This window comes from Hemitrygon akajei, chromosome 6 (genome assembly GCF_048418815.1).
Source record: "Hemitrygon akajei chromosome 6, sHemAka1.3, whole genome shotgun sequence".
In the NCBI taxonomy this organism is placed as follows: domain Eukaryota; kingdom Metazoa; phylum Chordata; class Chondrichthyes; order Myliobatiformes; family Dasyatidae; genus Hemitrygon; species Hemitrygon akajei.
In genome coordinates this window covers 185,874,448-185,897,833 of record NC_133129.1, presented here as the reverse complement: position 1 = coordinate 185,897,833, position 23,386 = coordinate 185,874,448, and the positions used below count along the sequence as shown (strand labels likewise).

At 47.0% G+C, this 23,386-nt stretch overlaps 1 protein-coding gene across 4 annotated transcripts in view; it reads left to right on the top strand.

The window, feature by feature from the left end:
* LOC140729767 (AMP deaminase 3-like) overlaps positions 1-23,386 on the top strand; it is a 78,066-nt gene that overhangs the window by 32,316 nt on the left and 22,364 nt on the right. For all 4 annotated transcript variants that reach the window (XM_073049962.1, XM_073049961.1, XM_073049960.1 and 1 more), the window contains exons 5-9: positions 2,724-2,943; positions 4,429-4,558; positions 9,727-9,921; positions 15,089-15,220; positions 22,040-22,203. In XM_073049962.1, the coding sequence (XP_072906063.1) occupies positions 2,724-2,943; positions 4,429-4,558; positions 9,727-9,921; positions 15,089-15,220; positions 22,040-22,203 (841 nt within the window). The remainder of the gene's footprint in view (positions 1-2,723; positions 2,944-4,428; positions 4,559-9,726; positions 9,922-15,088; positions 15,221-22,039; positions 22,204-23,386) is intronic.

The following is a 23,386-nucleotide window of genomic DNA, read 5'->3' as shown; positions in this document are numbered from 1 at the left end:
CAACGAAACAACGTTCCTCCGGACCACGGTCACCCACAACACATATATACAACCCAACGAAACAACGTTCCTCCGGACCACGGTCACCCACAATACATATATACAACCCAACGAAACAACGTTCCTCCAGACCCCAGTCACCCACAATACATATATACAACCCAATGAAACAACGTTCCTCTGGACCACGGTCACCCACAATACATATATATAACCAAACGAAACAACGTTCCTCCGGACCCCAGTCACCCACAATACATATATACAACCCAACGAAACAACGTTCCTCCAGACCCCAGTCACCCACAATACATATATACAACCCAACGAAACAACGTTCCTCCGGACCACGGTCACCCACGATACATATATCACACATAACACATACAGTACAGGCGGCTTTCCATTATTTGGAGCTGAGCATGGATGTTACATCCCAGCTCTCTACATGATATACAAGCAAGGGCAATACAATATTAAGAGTAAGCTGTTGCCCATGCAGAAGGCTCCTCCTCTCAGCATTGATGATGAATCTAAAAGAATGGCACAGACCAATACAATTTGACGCCAGCAGCATTGCAGGAGTTGCCCGTCAGTGTTGAACTCAATGTAGGACTCCCTCAGGGACTCCAGCTCCAGAGTTTTCCTTAAGGTTCACTCCCAAAGCCTTCCCCATGAGTGGGTATAGCCACAAGGCAGCAGAGGTTTGAGATCAGAGTTTTCCTTCTCCTAAATGAGCTGATGAGCCCATCTGCCCGAAGTGACTGGTTTTAAGGTATTAGTAACCCATCTTGGCTCCTTCTCCTGTCAGTAGAAACTGTTCCACCGACCTTAGTAGCTGAGCCACGTGTGAAGGACAGGAGCTGGACTTGGTTCTTAGAGGTTATTTGAGACACACATCAATGGGAATATTTAACAGGTTGTGTGAGCTTATCCCCATTACCACCCCACCCCTCCGTCTATGACAACCTTAAACCATACACAGGACAGAACACAAAATATTACCATGAATAATTTAATAAAGTATAATTTAAAATGTATAGTGCCGTAGCACAGGGAAATAGTAAACAGTCCTCTTCAAGAAGGGAGAGAGGCAGCAGAAAAGAAAGTATGCTGAACTCAAGTGTTTGGGAAGATATTGGAGTCAATTATCAGGAATGAGATGTCAGCGTACTTCGAGGCACATGATAAAATAGGCTGTTGTCAGCATGGTTTTCTCAAGAGAAAATCTTGCTTGATGAATCTGTTGGAATTTTTTGAAGAAATAACAAGCAGGAGAGACAAAGGAGAATCGGTTGATGATGTGTACTTGGATTTTCAGAAGGCCTTTGACAAGGGGCTGCACATGAGGCTGCTTAACAAGCTATGAGCCCATTACAGGAAAGGTTCTAGCATCGATAAAGCAGTGGCTGATTGGCAGGAGGCAACAAAGGGAAATAAAGAGATCCTTTTCTGGAGAAGTTTGCCAATGAAGATAGGTGGAGGGGCAGGTAGTTTTGAGGAAGTGGAGAGGCTACAGAAGGACTTAGACAGATGAGGAGAATGGGCAAAGAAATGGCAGATGGAATATAATGTTAGGAATTGTATGATCATGCACTTTAGTAGAAGAAATGAAAGGGCCAACTATTTTCTAATTGGAGGAAAAATACAAAAAACTGAGGCGCAACGGGACTTGGGATCCTTGTGCAGGATTCTCTAAAGGTTAATTTGCAGGTTGAGTCTGTGGTGAGGAAGGCAAATGCAATGTTAGCATTCATTTCAAGAGGACTGGAATATAAAGCAAGGATGTAATGTTAAGATTTTATAAAGCACTGGTGAGGCCTCACTTGGAGTATTGTGAGTGGGTTAGGGCCTCTTATCTTAGAAAGGATGTGCTGATACTGGAGAGGGTTCAAAAGAGGTTCATAAAAATGATTCTAGGTTTGAATGGCTTGTCATATGAATAGTACTTACGGCTCTGGGCCTGTATTCACTGGAATTCAGAAGAATGAGAGGTGACCTCATTGAAACCTATCGAATGGTAAAAGGCTTTGATAGAGTGGATGTGGAGAGGATGTTTCCTGTGGTGGGAGACTCTAAGAGACAGTGTCAGAATAGAGTCTATCAAGAACCTACCAACCTCTGCCTTAGATATACATAACAACTTAGCTTCCACAGCTACCTGCCTTTTCCCCATAACCTTTAATTCCACTACAATGGAAAAATCTATCCAACCTTGTCTTAAATATATTTACTGAGGCAGCCTCCACTGCTTCATTGAGCAGAGAATTCCACAGATTCACCACTCTGGGAAAAGCGGTTCCTCCCCATCTCCATCCGTCCTAAATTTACTCTCCTGGATCTTGAGACTGTGTGCCCTAGTTCTAGTCTCACCTATCAGTGGAAACAACTTTCCTGCCTCTAACTTATCTATCCCTTTCATAATTGTGTATGTTCTATAAGATCTCCTATCAAGTTTTGTTTTTATTTCAGATTGCCAGCATTTGCAGTCTTTAAAAAACACATTTTCTGTCTTTGGTGAAGTCCTCTAACACTCAGATCAGGCCGCCCCTCGAGCCGGTCAGACCCTGGATGGTGATGGGAGATCTCAATGGACCTGGTGTCCAGTAATTCGGAAGCCCTGGGGTCCAGAGGTTGGAAATGACTTTGTGAAAGGATGTGGTGTTGGTGTGTGAATTGGCGAACCGTGGGAAGGTCTAACCACTTTGTTCTCATTTCTCCAGACTTCTGCTCTGCCCCCAGAGGTGGCGAGGATCCCTATGATCTGAGCAGCGCACCAGAGAACTTGGAGTATGTGGCAAAGATGAAGGAAGGTGTGATATTTGTTTATGAGAATAAGGAGATGATGGAACAGGATGAACCCAAAGGTCTCCCCTACCCTGACCTCGAGACCTTCACGCTGGACCTGAGTCACATCCTTGCCCTCATTGCTGACGGCCCTACGTAAGTCATGTCTCCACAAAGATGGAATTGGAACTAGAATTGGTTTTCATACGTACTGGGATATTATTAAGGATTAATTACCATTGTTAAGGGTGTGATTTTGTGGCACTTGAAGGCATATGATAAAATAGGCCAAAGTCACCATGGTTTCCTTCAGGAAAAATCTCGCTTGGCAAAGCTGTTGGATTCTTTGAAGAAATAACAGCAGGATGGTCAAAGGAGAGTCAGTTCGATGTTGTTCACTTGGATTTTCAGAAGGCCTTTGATAAGGTGCCACACATGAGGCTGCTTAACAAGATAAGTGCCCGTGGTATTACAGGAAAGATACTTGCATGGTTAAAAGATTGGCTGACTGGCAGGAGGCAAAGAGTGGGAATAAAGGGGGCCTTTTCTGGTCAGCTGCCAGTGATGAGTGATGTTCCACAGCAGTCTGTATTGGGACTGCTTCTTTTTAAGTCATATGTCAATGATTTGCATGACAGAATTGATGGTTTTGTGGCCAACTTGCAGACAATACAAAGATAGGTGCAGGGGCAGGGAATGTTGAGGAAGCAGAGAGTTTGCAGAAGGATTTAGACAGATTAGGGGAATGGGCAAAGAAGTGGCAGTTCAAAGTTCAAAGTAAATTTATTATCAACATAACATAATCCCCACGTCACCATGAACTACCCTGAAATTCATTTTCTTGTATGGAATACAGTGTATGAATGATCATGCACTTTGGTAGAGCAATACAAGTGTAGACTACTTTCTAACTCATGAGCAAATTGAAAAATCAGAGGTGCAAAGGGACTTGGGAGTCCTCGTGCAGGATTCCCTAAAGTTTAACCTGCAGATTGAGTTGGTGGTGAGGAAGGCAAATGCATGTTAGCATTCATTTCGAGAACAGAAAAACAAGAATGTAGTGCTGAGGCTTTATAAGGCTTTGGTCAGACCGAACTTGGAGTATTGTGAGCTGTTTTGGGCCTCTTATCTCAGAAAGAATGTAGTGGTATTCGAGAGAGTCCAGAGGAGGTTCACAAGAATTATTTCAGAAATGAAAGAAGATTGTTTGATGACTCTGGGCCTGTACTTGCTGCTGTTTAGATGAATGAAGGGGATCTCATTGAATCCTATAGAATATTGAAAGGCCCAGACAGAGTGAATGTGGAGAGGATGTTTCCTATAGTGGGGAGTCTAGGACCAGAGGGCACAGCCTCAGAATAGAGTGATGACCTTTTAGAACAGAGATGAGGTGGAATATCTTTGGCCAGGAGGTGGTGAATCTGTGGAATTCATTGCCACAGGCAGCTGTGGAGGCCAAGACATTGAGTATATTTAAAGCAGAGGTTAATAAATTCTTGATTAGTCAGGGTACCAAATGTTTTGGGAGAAGGCAGGAGAATGGGGTTGAGAGGGATTATAGATCAGCCATGATGGAATAGCAGAGAAGACTTTATGGGCCGAATGGTCCTATGCCTCCTGGTCTTATGGTTTGCCCCACAGGAAAACGTACTGCCACCGGAGGCTGAACTTTCTGGGCTCCAAGTTCTACCTGCACGAGATGCTGAACGAGATGGCGGAGCTGAGGGAACTGAAGGGGGTGCCACACCGCGACTTCTACAACGTCCGCAAGGTGAGGGAGCGAATCAGCAACGCTGCTGAGGGCAGTCACCATCACTGGCTGAGCTCACTGGACAGGGTTGGACACCGGTCACCATCACTGGCTGAGCTCACTGGACAGGGTTGGACACCGGTCACCATCACTGGCTGAGCTCACTGGACAGGGTTGGACACCGGTCACCATCACTGGCTGAGCTCACTGGACAGGGTTGGACACCGGTCACCATCACTGGCTGAGCTCACTGGACAGGGTTGGACACCGGTCACCATCACTGGCTGAGCTCACTGGACAGGGTTGGACACCGGTCACCATCACTGGCTGAGCTCACTGGACAGGGTTGGACACCGGTCACCATCACTGGCTGAGCTCACTGGACAGGGTTGGACACCGGTCACCATCACTGGCTGAGCTCACTGGACAGGGTTGGACACCGGTCACCATCACTGGCTGAGCTCACTGGACAGGGTTGGACACCGGTCACTATCACTGGCTGAGCTCACTGGACAGGGTTGGACACCGGTCACCATCACTGGCTGAGCTCACTGGACAGGGTTGGACACCGGTCACCATCACTGGCTGAGCTCACTGGACAGGGTTGGACACCGGTCACCATCACTGGCTGAGCTCACTGGACAGGGTTGGACACTGGTCACCATCACTGGCTGAGCTCACTGGACAGGGTTGGACACCGGTCACTATCACTGGCTGAGCTCACTGGACAGGGTTGGACACCGGTCACCATCACTGGCTGAGCTCACTGGACAGGGTTGGACACTGGTCACTATCACTGGCTGAGCTCACTGGACAGGGTTGGTCACTGGTCACTATCACTGGCTGAGCTCACTGGACAGGGTTGGACACTGGTCACTATCACTGGCTGAGCTCACTGGACAGGGTTGGTCACTGGTCACCATCACAGGCCGAACTCATTGGCAGTTTGGGACTGGTTTCTATCACTGGCTGAGAACTCCTAACCACTTTGGCCACTGGCCAAACTCATTGGCCAATGCCAGTCACTGACCAGCAGACACAGGCTGAGTGCAGTTTCAGTAGAAACTCCCTGGCTGAGACCGCGAGAGCATAACTGTTATGTGCCACCAGCGTGGTAGTGTAGTGGTTAGTGCTACACGATTAAAGCTCAGGGGGTCAGAGTTCGGAGTTCAATTCTGATGTCCTCTGTAAGGATTCTGATCGTCCTCCCCATGGAATGTGTGTGTTTCCTCCCACAGTCCAAAGATGAACTGGGTAGTTTAATTGGTCCCAGGATTAGGCTAGCACAGGCATGGGCAAACTACGGCCCACCCCTGGGCTAGCATTAAGTAGGTGGGCTGCTGGCCAGTGCGACTCTTTGGGCCGTGACAGCCTATTCCACACAGTATCTCCGCATAAGTAAATAAATAAGCCCCCTGAAACACTGGCACTGTACAGAGACGGAGAGCCATGGCCTGCACGTCAGTACAACCAGCACTGTACCAGGGGCATAACCTGGTGGGAGGTCTGGGGGGAATGTCAGAGGTGAGTTATTTAGAGAGGGATGGGTGCATGGAACGTGTTGCCGGGGTGGTGGTAGAGGCTGATACATTAGAGACTCTTAGATAGGCAAGTGGAGATAGAAAAACAAGGGTTAGGTTAGATTGAAATTCCTAGCTACAGGTTGTGAGGTGGATGTCCCCAGGTGCTATTGAAATATAACTGACATCACTTCGAGACGATGCTGCTCTCGACTGGGTTGTCAACAGCTGGTGCGGTGTTGCCATGGTAATATACTGGTTTTTCCAACGCATTCCAGAAAATGCGATCACTGGGATCTCCTCCCCAGCGTCCCGGAGGATCACTGGGATCTCCCCCCCACCATCCCAGAGGATCACTGGGATCTTCCCCCCCAGCGTCCCGGAGGATCACTGGGATCTCCCCCCCACCCTCCCTAAGAGGAGCCCTCCATTTGTGATATTTACCAGGAGAGTTGCAGACAAAGGGCCTGAGGCATTGTTGAGGCCCCACAATCTCTCTGACCCACTACCGTCAGGAAGGAGATACGGGAGCATCAGGACTCGGACTGCCAGTCTGGGTAACAGCTTCCTCAGGCTGAGAGACTAATTAATACCCTGCCACCACTGAGTCTCATCACTAGGACAGCAAGCATGAATTTTGAATTATATTTTATTAACATAGTAATTTTTTGTTTTATGTGTTGTGTGTGATATGTGCTTTATGGGTACATAAACGTTCCGGAGGGACATTGTTTCGTTGGGTTGTATATATGTATTGTGGGTGACCGTGGTCCAGAGGAACGTTGTTTCGTTGGGTTGTATATATGTATTGTGGGTGACCGTGGTCTGGAGGAACGTTGTTTCGTTTGGTTATATATATGTATTGTGGGTGACTGGGGTCCGGAGGAACGTTGTTTCGTTGGGTTGTATATATGTATTGTGGGTGACTGTGGTCCAGAGGAACGTTGTTTCGTTGGGTTGTATATATGTATTGTGGGTGACCGTGGTCCAGAGGAACGTTGTTTCGTTGGGTTGTATATATGTATTGTGGGTGACTGGGGTCTGGAGGAATGTTGTTTCGTTGGGTTGTATATATGTATTGTGGGTGACCGTGGTCCAGAGGAACGTTGTTTCGTTGGGTTGTATATATGTATTGTGGGTGACCGTGGTCCGGAGGGACGTTGTTTCGTTGGGTTGTATATATGTATTGTGGGTGACCGAGATCCGGAGGAACGTTGTTTCGTTGGGTTGTATATATGTATTGTGGGTGACCGTGGTCCAGAGGAACGTTGTTTCGTTGGGTTGTATATATGTATTGTGGGTGACCATGGTCCAGAGGAACGTTGTTTCGTTGGGTTGTATATATGTATTGTGGGTGACCGGGGTCCAGAGGGACGTTGTTTCGTTGGGTTGTATATATGTATTGTGGGTGACCATGGTCCGGAGGGACGTTGTTTCGTTGGGTTGTATATATGTATTGTGGGTGACCGGGGTCCAGAGGAACGTTGTTTCGTTGGGTTGTATATATGTATTGTGGGTGACCATGGTCCGGAGGGACGTTGTTTCGTTGGGTTGTATATATGTATTGTGGGTGACCGGGGTCCAGAGGAATGTTGTTTCGTTGGGTTGTATATATGTATTGTGGGTGACCGTGGTCCGGAGGGACGTTGTTTCGTTGGGTTGTATATATGTATCGTGGGTGACCGTGGTCCAGAGGAACGTTGTTTCGTTGGGTTGTATATATGTATTGTGGGTGACTGGGGTCCGGAGGAACGTTGTTTCGTTGGGTTGTATATATGTATTGTGGGTGACCGTGGTCCAGAGGAACGTTGTTTCGTTGGGTTGTATATATGTATTGTGGGTGACCGTGGTCCAGAGGAACGTTGTTTCGTTGGGTTGTATATATGTATTGTGGGTGACCGTGGTCCAGAGGGACGTTGTTTCGTTGGGTTGTATATATGTATCGTGGGTGACCGTGGTCCAGAGGGACGTTGTTTCGTTGGGTTGTATATATGTATCGTGGGTGACCGTGGTCTGGAGGAACGTTGTTTCGTTGGGTTGTATATATGTATTGTGGGTGACCGTGGTCCGGAGGAACGTTGTTTCGTTGGGTTGTATATATGTATTGTGGGTGACCGAGATCCGGAGGAACGTTGTTTCGTTGGGTTGTATATATGTATTGTGGGTGACCGTGGTCCGGAGGGACGTTGTTTCGTTGGGTTGTATATATATATTGTGGGTGACCGTGGTCCAGAGGAACGTTGTTTCGTTGGGTTGTATATATGTATTGTGGGTGACTGGGGTCCGGAGGAACGTTGTTTCGTTGGGTTGTATATATGTATTGTGGGTGACCGTGGTCCAGAGGAACGTTGTTTCGTTGGGTTGTATATATGTATTGTGGGTGACCGGGGTCCAGAGGGACGTTGTTTCGTTGGGTTGTATATATGTATTGTGGGTGACCATGGTCCGGAGGGACGTTGTTTCGTTGGGTTGTATATATGTATTGTGGGTGACCGGGGTCCAGAGGAACGTTGTTTCGTTGGGTTGTATATATGTATTGTGGGTGACCGTGGTCCAGAGGAACGCTGTTTCGTTGGGTTGTATATATGTATTGTGGGTGACCGTGGTCCGGAGGAACGTTGTTTCGTTGGGTTGTATATATGTATTGTGGGTGACCGTGGTCTGGAGGAACGTTGTTTCGTTGGGTTGTATATATGTATTGTGGTTGACCGTGGTCCGGAGGAACGTTGTTTCTTTGGGTTGTATATATGTATTGTGGGTGACCGTGGTCCAGAGGAACGCTGTTTCATTGGATTGTATATATGTATTGTGGGTGACCGTGGTCCAGAGGGACGTTGTTTCATTGGGTTGTATATATGTATTGTGGGTGACCGTGGTCCGGAGGAACGTTGTTTCATTGGGTTGTATATATGTATTGTGGGTGACTGTGGTCCAGAGGAACGTTGTTTCGTTGGGTTGTATATATGTATTGTGGGTGACCGTGGTCCAGAGGAACGCTGTTTCATTGGATTGTATATATGTATTGTGGGTGACTGTGGTCTGGAGGAACGTTGTTTTGTTGGGTTGTATATATGTATTGTGGGTGACCGTGGTCCAGAGGGACGTTGTTTCGTTGGGTTGCATATATGTATTGTGGGTGACTGTGGTCTGGAGGAACGTTGTTTCGTTGGGTTGTATATATGTATTGTGGGTGACTGTGGTCTGGAGGAACGTTGTTTCATTGGATTGTATATATGTATTGTGGGTGACCGTGGTCCAGAGGGACGTTGTTTCATTGGGTTGTATATATGTATTGTGGGTGACCGTGGTCCAGAGGAATGCTGTTTCATTGGGTTGTATATATGTATTGTGGGTGACCGTGGTCCAGAGGAACATTGTTTCGTTGGGTTGTATATATGTATTGTGGGTGACCGTGGTCCAGAGGAATGCTGTTTCATTGGGTTGTATATATGTATTGTGGGTGACCGTGGTCCGGAGAAACGTTGTTTTGTTGGGTTGTATGAATGTGCAGTCAGATGATACTAATGTTGAATTTCCTGGGTATGGATTGTGAGGGTAAGTCCCCAGTGTTATTGAAATACATGTGATCGCTCTGTCTGTGGCAGAGCAGAGTTGTTGTGTTATTGTCCTGTGTCCGGGGAGTACTGACTGTGTCTGCTTGTATCCCAGGTGGACACCCACATCCACGCGGCTGCGTGCATGAGTCAGAAACACCTGCTCAGGTTTATCCAGCAGACCAACAAGAAGGAGGCAGACAGGGTGGTCCTGGAGAGGAAGGGTCACAAGCTGACCCTCCGCCAGCTGTTTGCCAGCCTCAACATGGATCCCTACGACCTCACTGTCGATTCGCTAGACGTGCATGCGGTGAGTCCATTACTCTGTTCACGGTTATCGTTGGCACTTCCCTCCAGCATTGCTATGCTCTGTTAAAGATGGGATCAATATCAGACCAGCATTTCACAGTTCCAAGTCAACTTATTATCAAGGTGCCGTACTGTGCAAAAGTCTTCGGCACATATATCCAACTAGTGTGACAAAGACTTTTGTAAATGGGAATGAGGTTCGCTCACTGACAGGCTCGATGCCTGTTGTGCCTGCTGTTACGGAGTATTCTGGAGGAATGTGAATAGAGCCGATAATAATTCAACCAAAAACCAGTCTTCAATTCTAATTGTAAATTATAAATTGAAGTTACAGTACTGTGCAAAAGATTTAGGTACCCTAGCTACAGTGTGTATATGTGTGTGTATGTATATATATAATATATCTGTGTGGCCCAATAACCAAAGTCTCATAGAAATAGTTAACAAGGTATAAAAAAGACAAACTACCATTTAACCAAGTACTAAGTTCTGTACTTAAATGAAATACAAAACAAATTATAACAATACCAATACTACTACAGTACTATAGAACTTTGTATTAGTTTTAACAGTTATCGACAGAGGAATTCATCCAGTGAACACTGCCGTACTCTTTTGATCGACTAAATGAATCACAAAAAGTAGTGGATACAACCCTGCCCTCCAGGGTTCAGCAACAGCTATTACCCCTCGACCATCAGGCTCTTGAACCAGTGGGGAGAACTTCACTCACCCCAACACTGAACCGTTCTCACAAAATGTGGACTCACTTTCAAGGGCTCTTATCTCATGTTCTCGATATTTATTGCTTATTTATTATTATTGTTGTTTCTTTTTTCTCTTTTTGTATTTGCAGTTTGTTGTCTTTTGCACACTGATTGTTGGCCTTGTTGAAGATGTCTCTCATTGATCCTGTTATGATTATTGGATTTATTGATTATGCCCACAATGTGAATCTTAGGGTTGTATATGGTGACACTTATGTACTTTGATAATAAATTTACTTTGAAATCAGTGCAGACACATAATGCAGATAATAGACTTCCTTCATGCAATGTATTCTCAAAATCTTTATTTTCATTGTAGCATTCAAGATGATTGTCAATACCTTCAAGTTCTTCAAAGTTCCTAACTTGTTCAAGTAGTGAAGTTGTTTTATTTTCACTTCCAGCCATTTTTGGCGTCTCCAAGCCCGAATGTTTGAAACCACAGTGAGCAAAACAGTTCCGAATTATCTTACTGCTTATTTCTCACCAACTATCAGTGACAGAAATCACTGCTTTTTGTACACAAGCACATGTAACTGACGCTATTTAGAAATTGTTTGCTCTAAGCACTGTATAGTGTCTAACGGCCTCACAAATGCATGTGACTGACGCTAGTTAGAAACCGTTTGGTCTCCTGAACCAATTAAGCAGCGTAGTGTCCCAAATAAATGAAGGGAATCCCGGCAATTTTCTCAATTAGCTTTTGTTCTTTAAGAGTTGTCCCAAATAAGCAGCTGCCTCGATTAACCAATAGCCCAGTTAACCAGATCTACTGTCCTATCTTGAGATTCATTTTCTTGCAGGAAAATAAAAAGAGTCCTTGAAAGTGAGTTTGTAAGTCACAGAATCATTTCAGCATTGTGCTGAGTGAAGTTACTCCCTCTGGTTCAGGAGCCTGATGGTTGTGGGATAATAACTGTTTCAGAAGTCAAGTCAAGTCAAGTCACTTTTTATTGTCATTTCGACCATAACTGCTGGTACAGTACACAGTAAAAACGAGATAATGTTTTTCAGGACCATGGTGCTACATGAAACAATAAAAAAAACTACACTGAACTATGTAAGAACAACACAGAAAAAACTACACTAGACTACAGACCTACCCAGGACTGCATAAAGTGCACAAAACAGTGCAGGCATTTCAATAAATAATAAACAAGACAATAGGCACAGTAGAGGGCAGTAAGTTGGTGTCAGTCCAGACTCTGGGTATTGAGGAGTCTGATAGCTTGGTGGAAGGAATTGTTACATAGTCTGGTCGAGAGAGCCCAAATGCTTCGGAGCCTTTTCCCGGATGGCAGGAGGGAGAAGAGTTTGTATGAGGGGTGCGTGGGGTCCTTCATAATGCTGTTTGCTTTGCGGATGCAGCGTGTAGTGTAAATGTCCGTAATGGCGGGAAGAGAAACCCCGATGATCTTCTCAGCTGACCTCACTATCCACTGCAGGGTCTTGCGATCCGAGATGGTGCAATTTCTGAACCAGGCAGTGATGCAGCTGCTCAGGATGCTCTCGATACAACCCCTGTAGAATGTGATGATATGGTTCGAGCTGTGTGTTGCAGCACAGTCGTGGGTCAGCAGAGTGAACAGCAGTGGACTGAGCACACAGCCCTGGGGGGCCCCCGTGCTCAGTGTGATGGTGTTGTTCGAGCTGTGTGTTGCAGCACAGTCGTGGGTCAGCAGAGTGAACAGCAGTGGACTGAGCACACAGCCCTGGGGAGCCCCCGTGCTCAGTGTGATGGTGTTGTTCGAGCTGTGTGTTGCAGCACAGTCGTGGGTCAGCAGAGTGAACAGCAGTGGACTGAGCACACAGCCCGGGGAGCCCCCGTGCTCAGTGTGATGGTGTTGGAGATGCTGTGTGTTGCAGCACAGTCGTGGGTCAGCAGAGTGAACAGCAGTGGACTGAGCACACAGCCCTGGGGAGCCCCCGTGCTCAGTGTGATGGTGTTGGAGATGCTGTGTGTTGCAGCACAGTCGTGGGTCAGCAGAGTGAACAGCAGTGGACTGAGCACACAGCCCTGGGGAGCCCCCGTGCTCAGTGTGATGGTGTTGTTCGAGCTGTGTGTTGCAGCACAGCCGTGGGTCAGCAGAGTGAACAGCAGTGGACTGAGCACACAGCCCTCCGTGCTCAGTGTGATGGTGTTGTTCGAGCTGTGTGTTGCAGCACAGTCGTGGGTCAGCAGAGTGAACAGCAGTGGACTGAGCACACAGCCCTGGGGAGCCCCCGTGCTCAGTGTGATGGTGTTGTTCGAGCTGTGTGTTGCAGCACAGTCGTGGGTCAGCAGAGTGAACAGCAGTGGACTGAGCACACAGCCCTGGGGAGCCCCCGTGCTCAGTGTGATGGTGTTGTTCGAGCTGTGTGTTGCAGCACAGTCGTGGGTCAGCAGAGTGAACAGCAGTGGACTGAGCACACAGCCCTGGGGAGCCCCCGTGCTCAGTGTGATGGTGTTGGAGATGCTGTGTGTTGCAGCACAGTCGTGGGTCAGCAGAGTGAACAGCAGTGGACTGAGCACACAGCCCTGGGGAGCCCCCGTGCTCAGTGTGATGGTGTTGTTCGAGCTGTGTGTTGCAGCACAGCCGTGGGTCAGCAGAGTGAACAGCAGTGGACTGAGCACACAGCCCTGGGGAGCCCCCATGCTCAGTGTGATGGTGTTGTTCGAGCTGTGTGTTGCAGCACAGCCGTGGGTCAGCAGAGTGAACAGCAGTGGACTGAGCACACAGCCCTCCGTGCTCAGTGTGATGGTGTTGTTCGAGCTGTGTGTTGCAGCACAGTCGTGGGTCAGCAGAGTGAACAGCAGTGGACTGAGCACACAGCCCTGGGGGACCCCGTGCTCAGTGTGATGGTGTTGGAGATGCTGTGTGTTGCAGCACAGTCGTGGGTCAGCAGAGTGAACAGCAGTGGACTGAGCACACAGCCCGGGGGGCCCCCGTGAACTTGGTGGTGTAGAACCCAAGGCTCCTGTACCTCCTGCCTGAGAAGAGAGCATGTCCTGTCCTCACATTATGTAGATGTGCTCAATGATGGGGAGGGCTGAGCTGCATCCACTACTTCTCCATTCCTGTGATCGGTTTCCAGACCAGGCCGAGATGCAACCGGTTGGGATACTCTCCACTGCTTGCCAGAGCTTTTGGTGACGTGCCAAATCTACATACTCATTGCGCACCCCTCTCTGCCCCTCGAGAAGGCGGGTGAGCTGGCACGGTGAGGTAGGGTCTGGGCTTCCTCACTGCAGGCTTCAATAAGTTATGGTGAGAGGGAAATGAGTGGTAGGGCTAAAGGAGGGCCGATGAAAAGCTGTGTTTAAACTATCGGTCCACCACAGCCTGAGCTGATTGGTGAACAATCATGGTTCTGGTCACCTCATTATGGGAAGGATGTGGAAGCTTTAGAGAGGGTGCAGAGGAGATTTACCAGGATGCTGCCTGGATTAGAGAGGGTGCAGAGGAGATTTACCAGGATGCTGCCTGGATTAGAGAGGGTGCAGAGGAGATTGACCAGGATGCTGCCTGGATTAGAGAGGGTGCAGAGGAGATTGACCAGGATGCTGCCTGGATTAGAGAGGGTGCAGAGGAGATTGACCAGGATGCTGCCTGGATCTGACAGCATGTCTAATGAGGAAAGGTTGAGTGAGTTAGGGCTTTTCTCTTTGGAGCGGAGGAGGATGAGAGCTGTCTTGATAGAGGTGTACAAGATGATAAGAGGCATCAACAGATAGGACAGCCAGAGATTTTTATTTCCCATAGTGGCAATAAGTAATACAAGGGGGTATAATTTTAAACTGATTGGAGGAAAGTATGCAGGGGTGATGTCAGAGGCAGGTTTTTACACAGAGTTGGGGATGTGTGGAATGTGCTGTATTGGGAGGTAGTAGAAGTAGATTCATTTGGGATATTTAAGAAACTTTTAAATAGGCACATGGATGATAGAAATAGGGAGGGCTCCTAGGGAGGGAAGGGTTAGAATCATCTTAGAGTAGGTTATAAGAATGGCCTGTCCTCTTTTCTGAATGGACAATAAACCCGTGAACACAACGTCACATTGTTCTGCTCAGCTTTTGCACTGCTTACTTCATTTATTTTTTGTGTATATTTCTTACGGTAATTTATAGTTTCACAACACATGCCAGTGATATTAAACCTGATTCTGATTCTTTCTCTCTGCTGTACGTTCCATGGTGTATGTGACCACTCAATGGACAATGACTTCCTTCTGTTCTCACACAAACGGAGCCTCACTGACCGCTATCCTGTGCCGGGAACAGGTGCCACACCCTTCCATCTGTGTGTTGTACAGACTGTTCCTGTGGTCAAACTAGTGATTTGAACAGCCATGACGTGACCTCGCGCTCCTCTATGCCAAACGTTGAGAAATCTTATTTGGAAAAATTCATCTTCCTTTTAGGGTCGTCAAACTTTTCACCGATTTGACAAATTTAACGCAAAATACAACCCGGTGGGTGCCAGTGAGCTGCGGGATCTCTACCTGAAGACAGACAACTACATCCAGGGAGAGTACTTTGCCCGCATCATCAAGGTAAGTCAATGGCCTATGCAGTGAGGTAATCTGTTGTAAACTCTCCTCACCCCAATGATGTGAAACTGCCCTCCTTTATACAGAAAGGAGCAGGAAAGGACAGGGAGGGAGGCAAAAGAGGTGGGGGTGTGGCACTCCTGATCAGAGATAGTGTCACGGCTGCAGAAAAGGATGAAGTTATGGAGGGATTGTCTACTGAGTCTCTGTGGGTGGAAGTTAGGAACAGGAAGGGGTCAATAACTCTACTGGATGTTTTTTATAGATCACCCAATAGTAACAGGAACATCGAGGAACAGATAGATAGACAGATTTTGGAAAGGTGTAATAATTGTTGTTAATTGAAAGGCTGTTGTGATGGGAGATTTTAATTTCCCAAATATTGATTGGCATTTCCCTAGAGCAAGGGGTTTAGATGGGGTGGAGTTTGTTAGGTGTGTTCAGGAAGGTTTCCTGACACAATATGTAGATAAGCCTACAAGAGGGGAGGCGGTACTTGATTTGGTATTGGGAAATTAACCTGGTCAGGTGTCAGGTCTCTCAGTGGGAGAGCATTTTGGAGATAGTGGTCATAATTCTATCCCCTTTACCATAGCATTGGAGAAAGATAGGAACAGACAAGTTAAGAAAGTATTTAATTGGAGTAAGGGGAAATATGAAGCTATCAGGGAGGAACTTGGAAGCATAAATTGGGAACAGATGTTCTCAGGGAAATGTACAGAAGAAATGTGGCAAATATTCAGGGAATATTTGCGTGGAGTTCCACATAGGTTCCGATGAGACAGGGAAAGGATGGTAGGGTACAGGAACTGTGGTGTACAAAGGCTGTTGAAAATCTAGCCAAGAAGAAAAGAAAAGCTTACGAAAGGTTAAAAAAAACTAGGTAGTGATAGAGATGTAGAAGATTATAAGGCTAGCAGGAAGGAGCTTAAGAATGAAATTAGGAGAGCCAGAAGGGGCCATGAGAAGGCCTTGGTGAGCAGGGTTAAGGAAAACCCCAAGGCATTCTACAAGCAGGTGAAGAGCAAGAGGATAAGATATAGGAGAATAGAACCAATCAAGTGTGAAAGTGGAAAACTGTGCATGGAACCAGAGGAGATAGCAGAGGTACTTAATGAATACTTTGCTTGAGTATTCACTACGGAAAAGGATCTTGGCAATTGTAGAGATGACTTACAGTGGATTGAAAACTTGAGCATACAGACATTAAGAAAGAGGATGGGCTGGAGCTTTTGGAAAGCATCAAGTTGGATAAGTCTCCAGGACCGGATGAGATGTACCCCAGGCTACTGTGGGAGGCGAGGGAGCAGATTGCTGAGCCTCTGGCAATGATCTTTGCATCATCAGTGGGAATGGGAGAGGTTCCGGAGGATTGGAAGGTTGCAGATATTGTTCCCTTATTCAAGAAAGGGAGTAGAGATAGCCCAGGAAATTATAGACCAGTGGTTGGTAAGCAGATGGAGAAGATCCTGGGAGGCAGGATTTATGAACATTTGGAGAGGCATAATATGATTAGGAATAGTCAGCATGGCTCTGTCAAGGGCAGGTCGTGCCTTACGAGCCTGATTGAATTTTTTGAGGATGTGACTAAACACATTGATGAAGGTAGAGCAGTAGATGTAGTGTATATGGATTTCAGCAAGGCATTTGATAAGGTACCCCATGCAAGGCTTATTGAGAAAGTAAGGAGGCATGGGATCCAAGAGGACGTTGCTTTGTGGATCCAGAACTGGCTTGCCCACAGAAGGCAAAGAGTGGTTGTAGACGGATTATATTCTGCATGGAGGTCAGGGACCAGTGGTGTGCCTCAGGTATCTGTTCTGGGACCCCTACTCTTCATGATTTTTATAAATAACCTGGATGAGGAAGTGGAGGGATGGGTTAGTAAGTTTGCTGATGACACAAAGGTTGGAGGTGTTGTGGATAGTGTGGAGGGCTGTCAGAGGTTGCAGCGGGACATTGATAGGATGCAAAACTGGGCTGAGAAGTGGCAGTGGAGTTCAACCCAGATAAGTGTGAGGTGGTTCATTTTGGTAGGTCAAATATGATGGCAGAATATAGTATTAATTGTAAGACCCTTGTCAGTGTGGAGGATCAGAGGGATCTTGGGGTCTGAGTCCATAGGACACTCAAAGCTGCTGTGCAGGTTGACTGTGGTTAAGAAGGCGTATGGTGCATTGGCCTTCATTGACTGTGGGATTGAGTTTAAGAGTCGAGAGGTAATGTTACAGCTTTATAAGACCCTGGTCAGATCCCACTTGGAGTACTGTGCTCAGTTCTGGTCGCCTCACTACAGGCAGGAGGGATGTGAAAACTATAGAAAGGGTGCAGAGGAGATTTAAAAGGATGTTGCCTGGATTGGGGAGCATGCCCTGTGAGAATAGGTTGAGTGAACTCGGCCTTTTCTCTTTAGAGCGACGGAGGATGAGAGGTGATCTGATGGAGATGTATAAGATGAAGAGAGGCATTGATCGTGTGGATAGTCAGAGGCTTTTTCCCAGGGCTGAAATGGCTAACACAGTTTTATGGTGCTTGGAAGTAGGTACAGAGGAGATGTCAGGAGTAAGTTTTTTACGCAGAGAGTGGTGAGTGCGTGGAATGGGCTGCCAGCAACTGTGGTGGAGGCGGATACGATAGGGTCTTTAAGAGACTCCTGGATAGGTACATGGAGCTTAGAAAAATAGAGGGCTGTGGGTGGTCCTCTGAAGTTCAACACAGCACTGAAGGGCCAAAGGGCCTGTATTGTGCTGTAGGTTTTCTGTGTTTCTTCTGAAAGGTCCAGTACCTTATCTGCTTTGTTGCTTTCAATGCTCTGGGACCAAAGTACATTACAGCTACATTTTTGTTTTATTCACTGCTGTGGCCTCACCTTGAGTATTGTGAACAGTTTTGGGCCCCTCATCTTAGAAAAGATGTGCTGGCATTGGAGAGGATCCAGAGGAAGTTGACAAGGATGATTCCAGGAATGAAAGGGTTGTCATTCGAGGAACGTTTTATTGTTCTGGGTCTGTAGTTGCTGCAATTCAGAAGGATGAGGGGGGATCTCATTGAAACCTTTTGAATGTTGAAAGGTCTAGACAGAGTAGATGTGGAAAGGATGTTTCCCATGGTGGGAGAGTCGAGGACAAGAGGGCACAGCCTCAGGATAAAAGGGTGTCCATTCAAAACAGAGATGTGGGAAAATTTCTTTAGCCAGAGGGTGGTGAATTTGTGACATTTGTTACCACAGGCAGCTGTGGAGGCCAGGTTGTTGGGTGTATTTAAGACAGAGATTGATAGGTTCTTGATTGGACATGGCATCAAAGGTTTTGGGGAGAAAGCCGGGAACTGGGTTTGAGGAGGAGATAGGAAAGAAGGATCAGCCATGATGTAATGGTGGAGCAGACTCAATGGGTCAGATGGCCTAATTTTGCTCCCATGTCTTATGGTCTTATAAACCTGCTTGAGCTTTCAGGTCTCTTAAATTGAAGCTATCTCCCTCAAAAGATAATTGTCAGGCCAACGTGTTTTTACTACACTCCTGCACTGCAGAATTCAATACCTAAAATTGGAACGGATGCAAACTCAGTTGACACTTTAAAATAACACACACAACATGCTGGAGGAACTCAGCAGGCCAGGCAGCATTTATGGAAAAGAGTACAGTCGACGTTTTGGGTCAAGACTCTTCTCTGGTCTTGATGAAGGGTCTCGGCCCAAAACATCGACTGTTTACTCCTTTCTATCGATACTGCCTGGCCTGCTGAGTTCCCCCAGTATTTTGTGTGTGTTTGGATTTCCACATTCTTCAGATTTTCTCTTGTTTGTGATTTGACACTTTTGAACACCAGGTCAAAACCTATTTATTTAACTTTGCTTTTAACTAACATCTTTTTGTCTTTTATTTTCATGTTTGCACTTTATCCCTTTTAAAGCACTTTGAACTACACCCTCTGTATGAAAAGTACTCAGTAAATATTATTTTGTTTGTCGCCTCTGACATGGACAGAAATATGACAGCTATGTAATGGGGTGAACCTGTGAGGTGGTGTGACTTACTTCTCCACAACACATGGGTTTGCTGAGTCACACAGTCATAGAGCACTACAGGCTTTTCAGCCCATCTAGTCCATACTGAACTAGTCATATAGACCTGCATTTTGACCACAGCCCTCCATACACCTCCCATCCATGTACCTATCCAAACTTCTCTTAAGTGTTGAATTGACTTTGAATCCACCAGTTCTGCTGGCAGCTCGTTCCACATTCCCACCATCCTCTGAGTGAAGAAATTCCCCCTCAGGTTCCCCTTAAACATTTCACCTTTCACACTTAACCCAAAGGCCAGCAATTACCCTATCTATAACCTTCATAATTTTGAATATCTCTATCAAATCTCCCCTCAACTTTCTACACTCCGGGGTATAAAGTCCTAACCTATTCAACCTTTCCTTATAACTCAGGCCCTCAAGTCTTGGCAACATCCTTGTAAATTTTCTCTGCACTCTTACTTACATCTTTCCTGTAGAGCGACCAAAGCTACACACAATGCTCCTAATTCGGCCTCACCATCGTCTTATTCAATTTCAACATAGCATCCCAACTCCTTTACTCTGATTTATGAAGGCCAATGTGGCAAAAGCTTTCTTTGTGAGCTTATCTACCTGTGAAAGCACATTCAAGGAATTCTGGATCTGTACACCTCGATTCCTCTGTTCTACTGCCCTCCTCCGTGCCCAGCCCCTCACTGTGTCTGTCCTACCCTGAACTGCCCTGCCAAAGTGCAAAGGCTCAGACCAGAGTCAGCTGCAGAGTTGAGCGTGCAGACCGCATGGGGCACGGAAGGGAGATCTCCTGTCCTCAGTAACATCAGTAAATCAGACGTGTGCTTACTGGTCTGGCACATGAACTCCAGGCTGTGTGTTACTGAAACTGGTTGTAATTATTAAATTTTGCAAAAGCCATGCTGGGATTTGTACTCAGTGTGCGCTTATTTAGTTACACCAGTATACCTGCTGATTAATACAAGTATCAGCCAATCATGTGGCAGCAACTCAATGCATAAATCATGTGGACATGGCCAAGGGGTTCAGTTGTTCAGACCAAACATCAGAATGAGGAAGAAATGTAATCTGAGTGACTTTGACTGTGGAATGATTGCTGGTGCCAGATGGGGTGGTTTGAGTATTTCAGAAACTGCTGATCCCCTGGGATTTTCACACACAACAGTCTCTAGGGTTTACAGAGAATGGTGTGATGAACAAAAAGAATATCCCCAGTAAGTGGTAGGTCTGTGGGCAAAAACTCCTTGTTAATGAGAGAGGTCAGAGGAGAATGGCCAGACTAGTTCAAGCTGACAGAAAGGCGACAGTAACTAAAATGATCACACGTTACAACAGCGGTGTGCAGAAGAACATTTTGAAAGCACAACACATCGAACCTTGAAGTGTTTGGGCTACAGCAACTGAAGACCAGACTGGGTTCACTCCTGTACCGGATGAAGGGACCACTGAGAGAATGCTCTGTACCTGGCGGGTTCGTCCAGGCCTCTGTGTTCATCTCAATGCACAGCAAGATCCAAGACAACAGCAGGACTGGGAAAGCTGATGGACTCAGGCTTATCACAGGGTTGGGGAGGGCACAGCTTTATAGAGAGAGGGGAAACATTGAAAAGGGGGACTGATGGGCAATTGAAAAAGGAGCTGTTTGTATTTTCCATCAAGATCAGTCTACAGCCATTGTGAATGCAACATTCTGCTACTACCGATTAACCCAAACAGATACACCTCCTGGTCTCCTTGATGTGGGTTTCCCTGGCTGATATACACTGCTCCGCATTCACAGGGAATCCTGCAAATGCCAGCCATCCTGAGACCCAGGTCATCTTTAACCCCCAAAGCTGTGATTTGAGCTTTCTTATGGGTTTGTGGATGGGGCTCAGGACTAGACGTACCCAGGCATCATCCCTGATGAGGTGATGGAGCTTGTCATCGAAATGTTGGTTAAAATCGATAACTGTACCCAGCTAGAAGCCCAAGAGGAGTTTATTCGTGAGGGGCAACTTTTCACCCAGAAGGTGATGGGTGATGGAAAGAGCTGCCAGAGGAAGTGGTTCATATGAGTAGAATTACGATATTTAAAATACTCCTGGACAGGGACATAGATAGGAAATGATTAGAGGGATTTGGGCCAAGCATGTAAACGGAGCTGAGCTCTTGTAGGCAGCTTGGTAAGCGTGGACTATTTTTAAGCAGTACGCCTCTGTAAATATTGACCTCAGGTCCCTGAGGAGACCACAGGACCTCAGAGACAACATGGCAGAGGAATACCATTACCGCGCAGCGACCCGGGTTTAATTCCCGACGCTGCCTGTAAGGCGTTTGCATGTTCTCCCCGCGACCGCGTGTGTTTGCTCTGGGTCCAGAGGTGTATGTGTGAGTAGATTAATTGGACACACAGGTGGAAGTGGGTGGTGTGGGTTGGTTGGGGATATGTTTATAGAGATACAGCATGGAACGGGCCCTTCCAACCCAGCTATTTAACCCCAGCCTAATCACAGGACGATTTACACTGACCAGTTAGCCTACCGACCGGTACGTATTCGGACTGTGGGAGGAAACCGGAGCACCCGGAGGAAACCCACACGCACATGGGAAGCACGTAAAAAACTTTCTTACAGAATCACGGAACCGATGTAATAGCGTGGAGCCTCCATCTGACTGCTGTCTTGATGCTAGCTGTGGGATCTTCAGCTGTAAGTCTTGAGGCGGAGTCAGATGCTGTGGAAATACTGTTGCTGTATCAGTGTGTAAAAGGCCTTTGCTGTTTGTACTTTCCTGACAGGAAGTCTCCCGGGATCTGGAGGAGAGCAAATATCAGTACACCGAGCCTCGGCTCTCGATCTACGGAAGGTCAGCGAGCGAGTGGAGTAACCTGGCCAAGTGGTTCATTAAACACCAAGTCTACTCGCCCTATGTCCGCTGGATTATACAGGTTCCACGCATTTAGTACGTCCTGAAATCACTGCCATTTCACAATCACATCAGGTAGCCGAATCTCCATGACAACACTGCCCATTTTTACATATAAAACTCCAGAAGTTTATTTACACAGAACATTCACAAAGTACAAACATTAAGTATTTACAAGACAGTGAATAAATTCAAATCAAAATATGATTATTACTGTCTATAAGACGGTTAATTCCCTGGGGGGGGGCACCATTCCTGGAAATACCCCACTGTGTCCATTGTAACCACACACTCCCTGTCCAAGAAGTATCCTTGGGGAGGGGCAGGCCGTCAGCCCAGGCAGAACTGTAAACTTTCTGCCGTCAAGACCCGTAAATGGCCATCTTGTCCAGGCCCAGGAGCAAACCCACCAGTAGGTTCTCCTTGAGATCCTTACTGGGTGCCTGTATATGAGGAGTGCGGGGCTGAAGTGTAACCAGAACCTGAGCAGCAGCCCCTTCAGACACTCAAACAGGGGCTGCAACCTCTCACACTCCATATGCGTGGTACACTGACTCCTCCCGGTCACAGGATGGACAGTGAACCTGTTGTACGGTACAGCCCCATACAACACCTTCCTCACCAGGTCCTCAATGTACAGGGGAAGCACCCCTGCATAAAGAGACTTCCACTGGGGACCCCACCAGTGTAGATCACCCTGTCTGGATGAGACTGGACCCCATATCCTCAATAGCTCTCAGTAAAACTGAGGCAGTTCTCTCAAAGTTCCCTCCTGCAGGCCATGGGGGCAAAGAAAATACATTGCCAGCCCATGCCCTCTCGGAGGGTGGTCACTGTACAGGTATCTCTGCAGGGTCCTGAGGCTATGCCCTCTCAGAGAGGTGGTCACTGTACAGGTATCTCTGCAGGGTCCTGAGGCTATGCCCTCTCGGAGGGTGGTCACTGTACAGGTATCTCTGCAGGGTCCTGAGGCTATGCCCTCTCGGAGGGTGGTCACTGTACAGATATCTCTGCAGGGTCCTGAGGCTATGCCGTCTCGGAGGGTGGTCACTGTACAGGTATCTCTGCAGGGTCCTGAGGCTATGCCCTCTCAGAGAGGTGGTCACTGTACAGGTATCTCTGCAGGGTCCTGAGGCGGAGAAAGTGCGTCGACAGCCCATGCCCTCTCGGAGGGTGGTCACTGTACAGGTATCTCTGCAGGGTCCTGAGGCTATGCCCT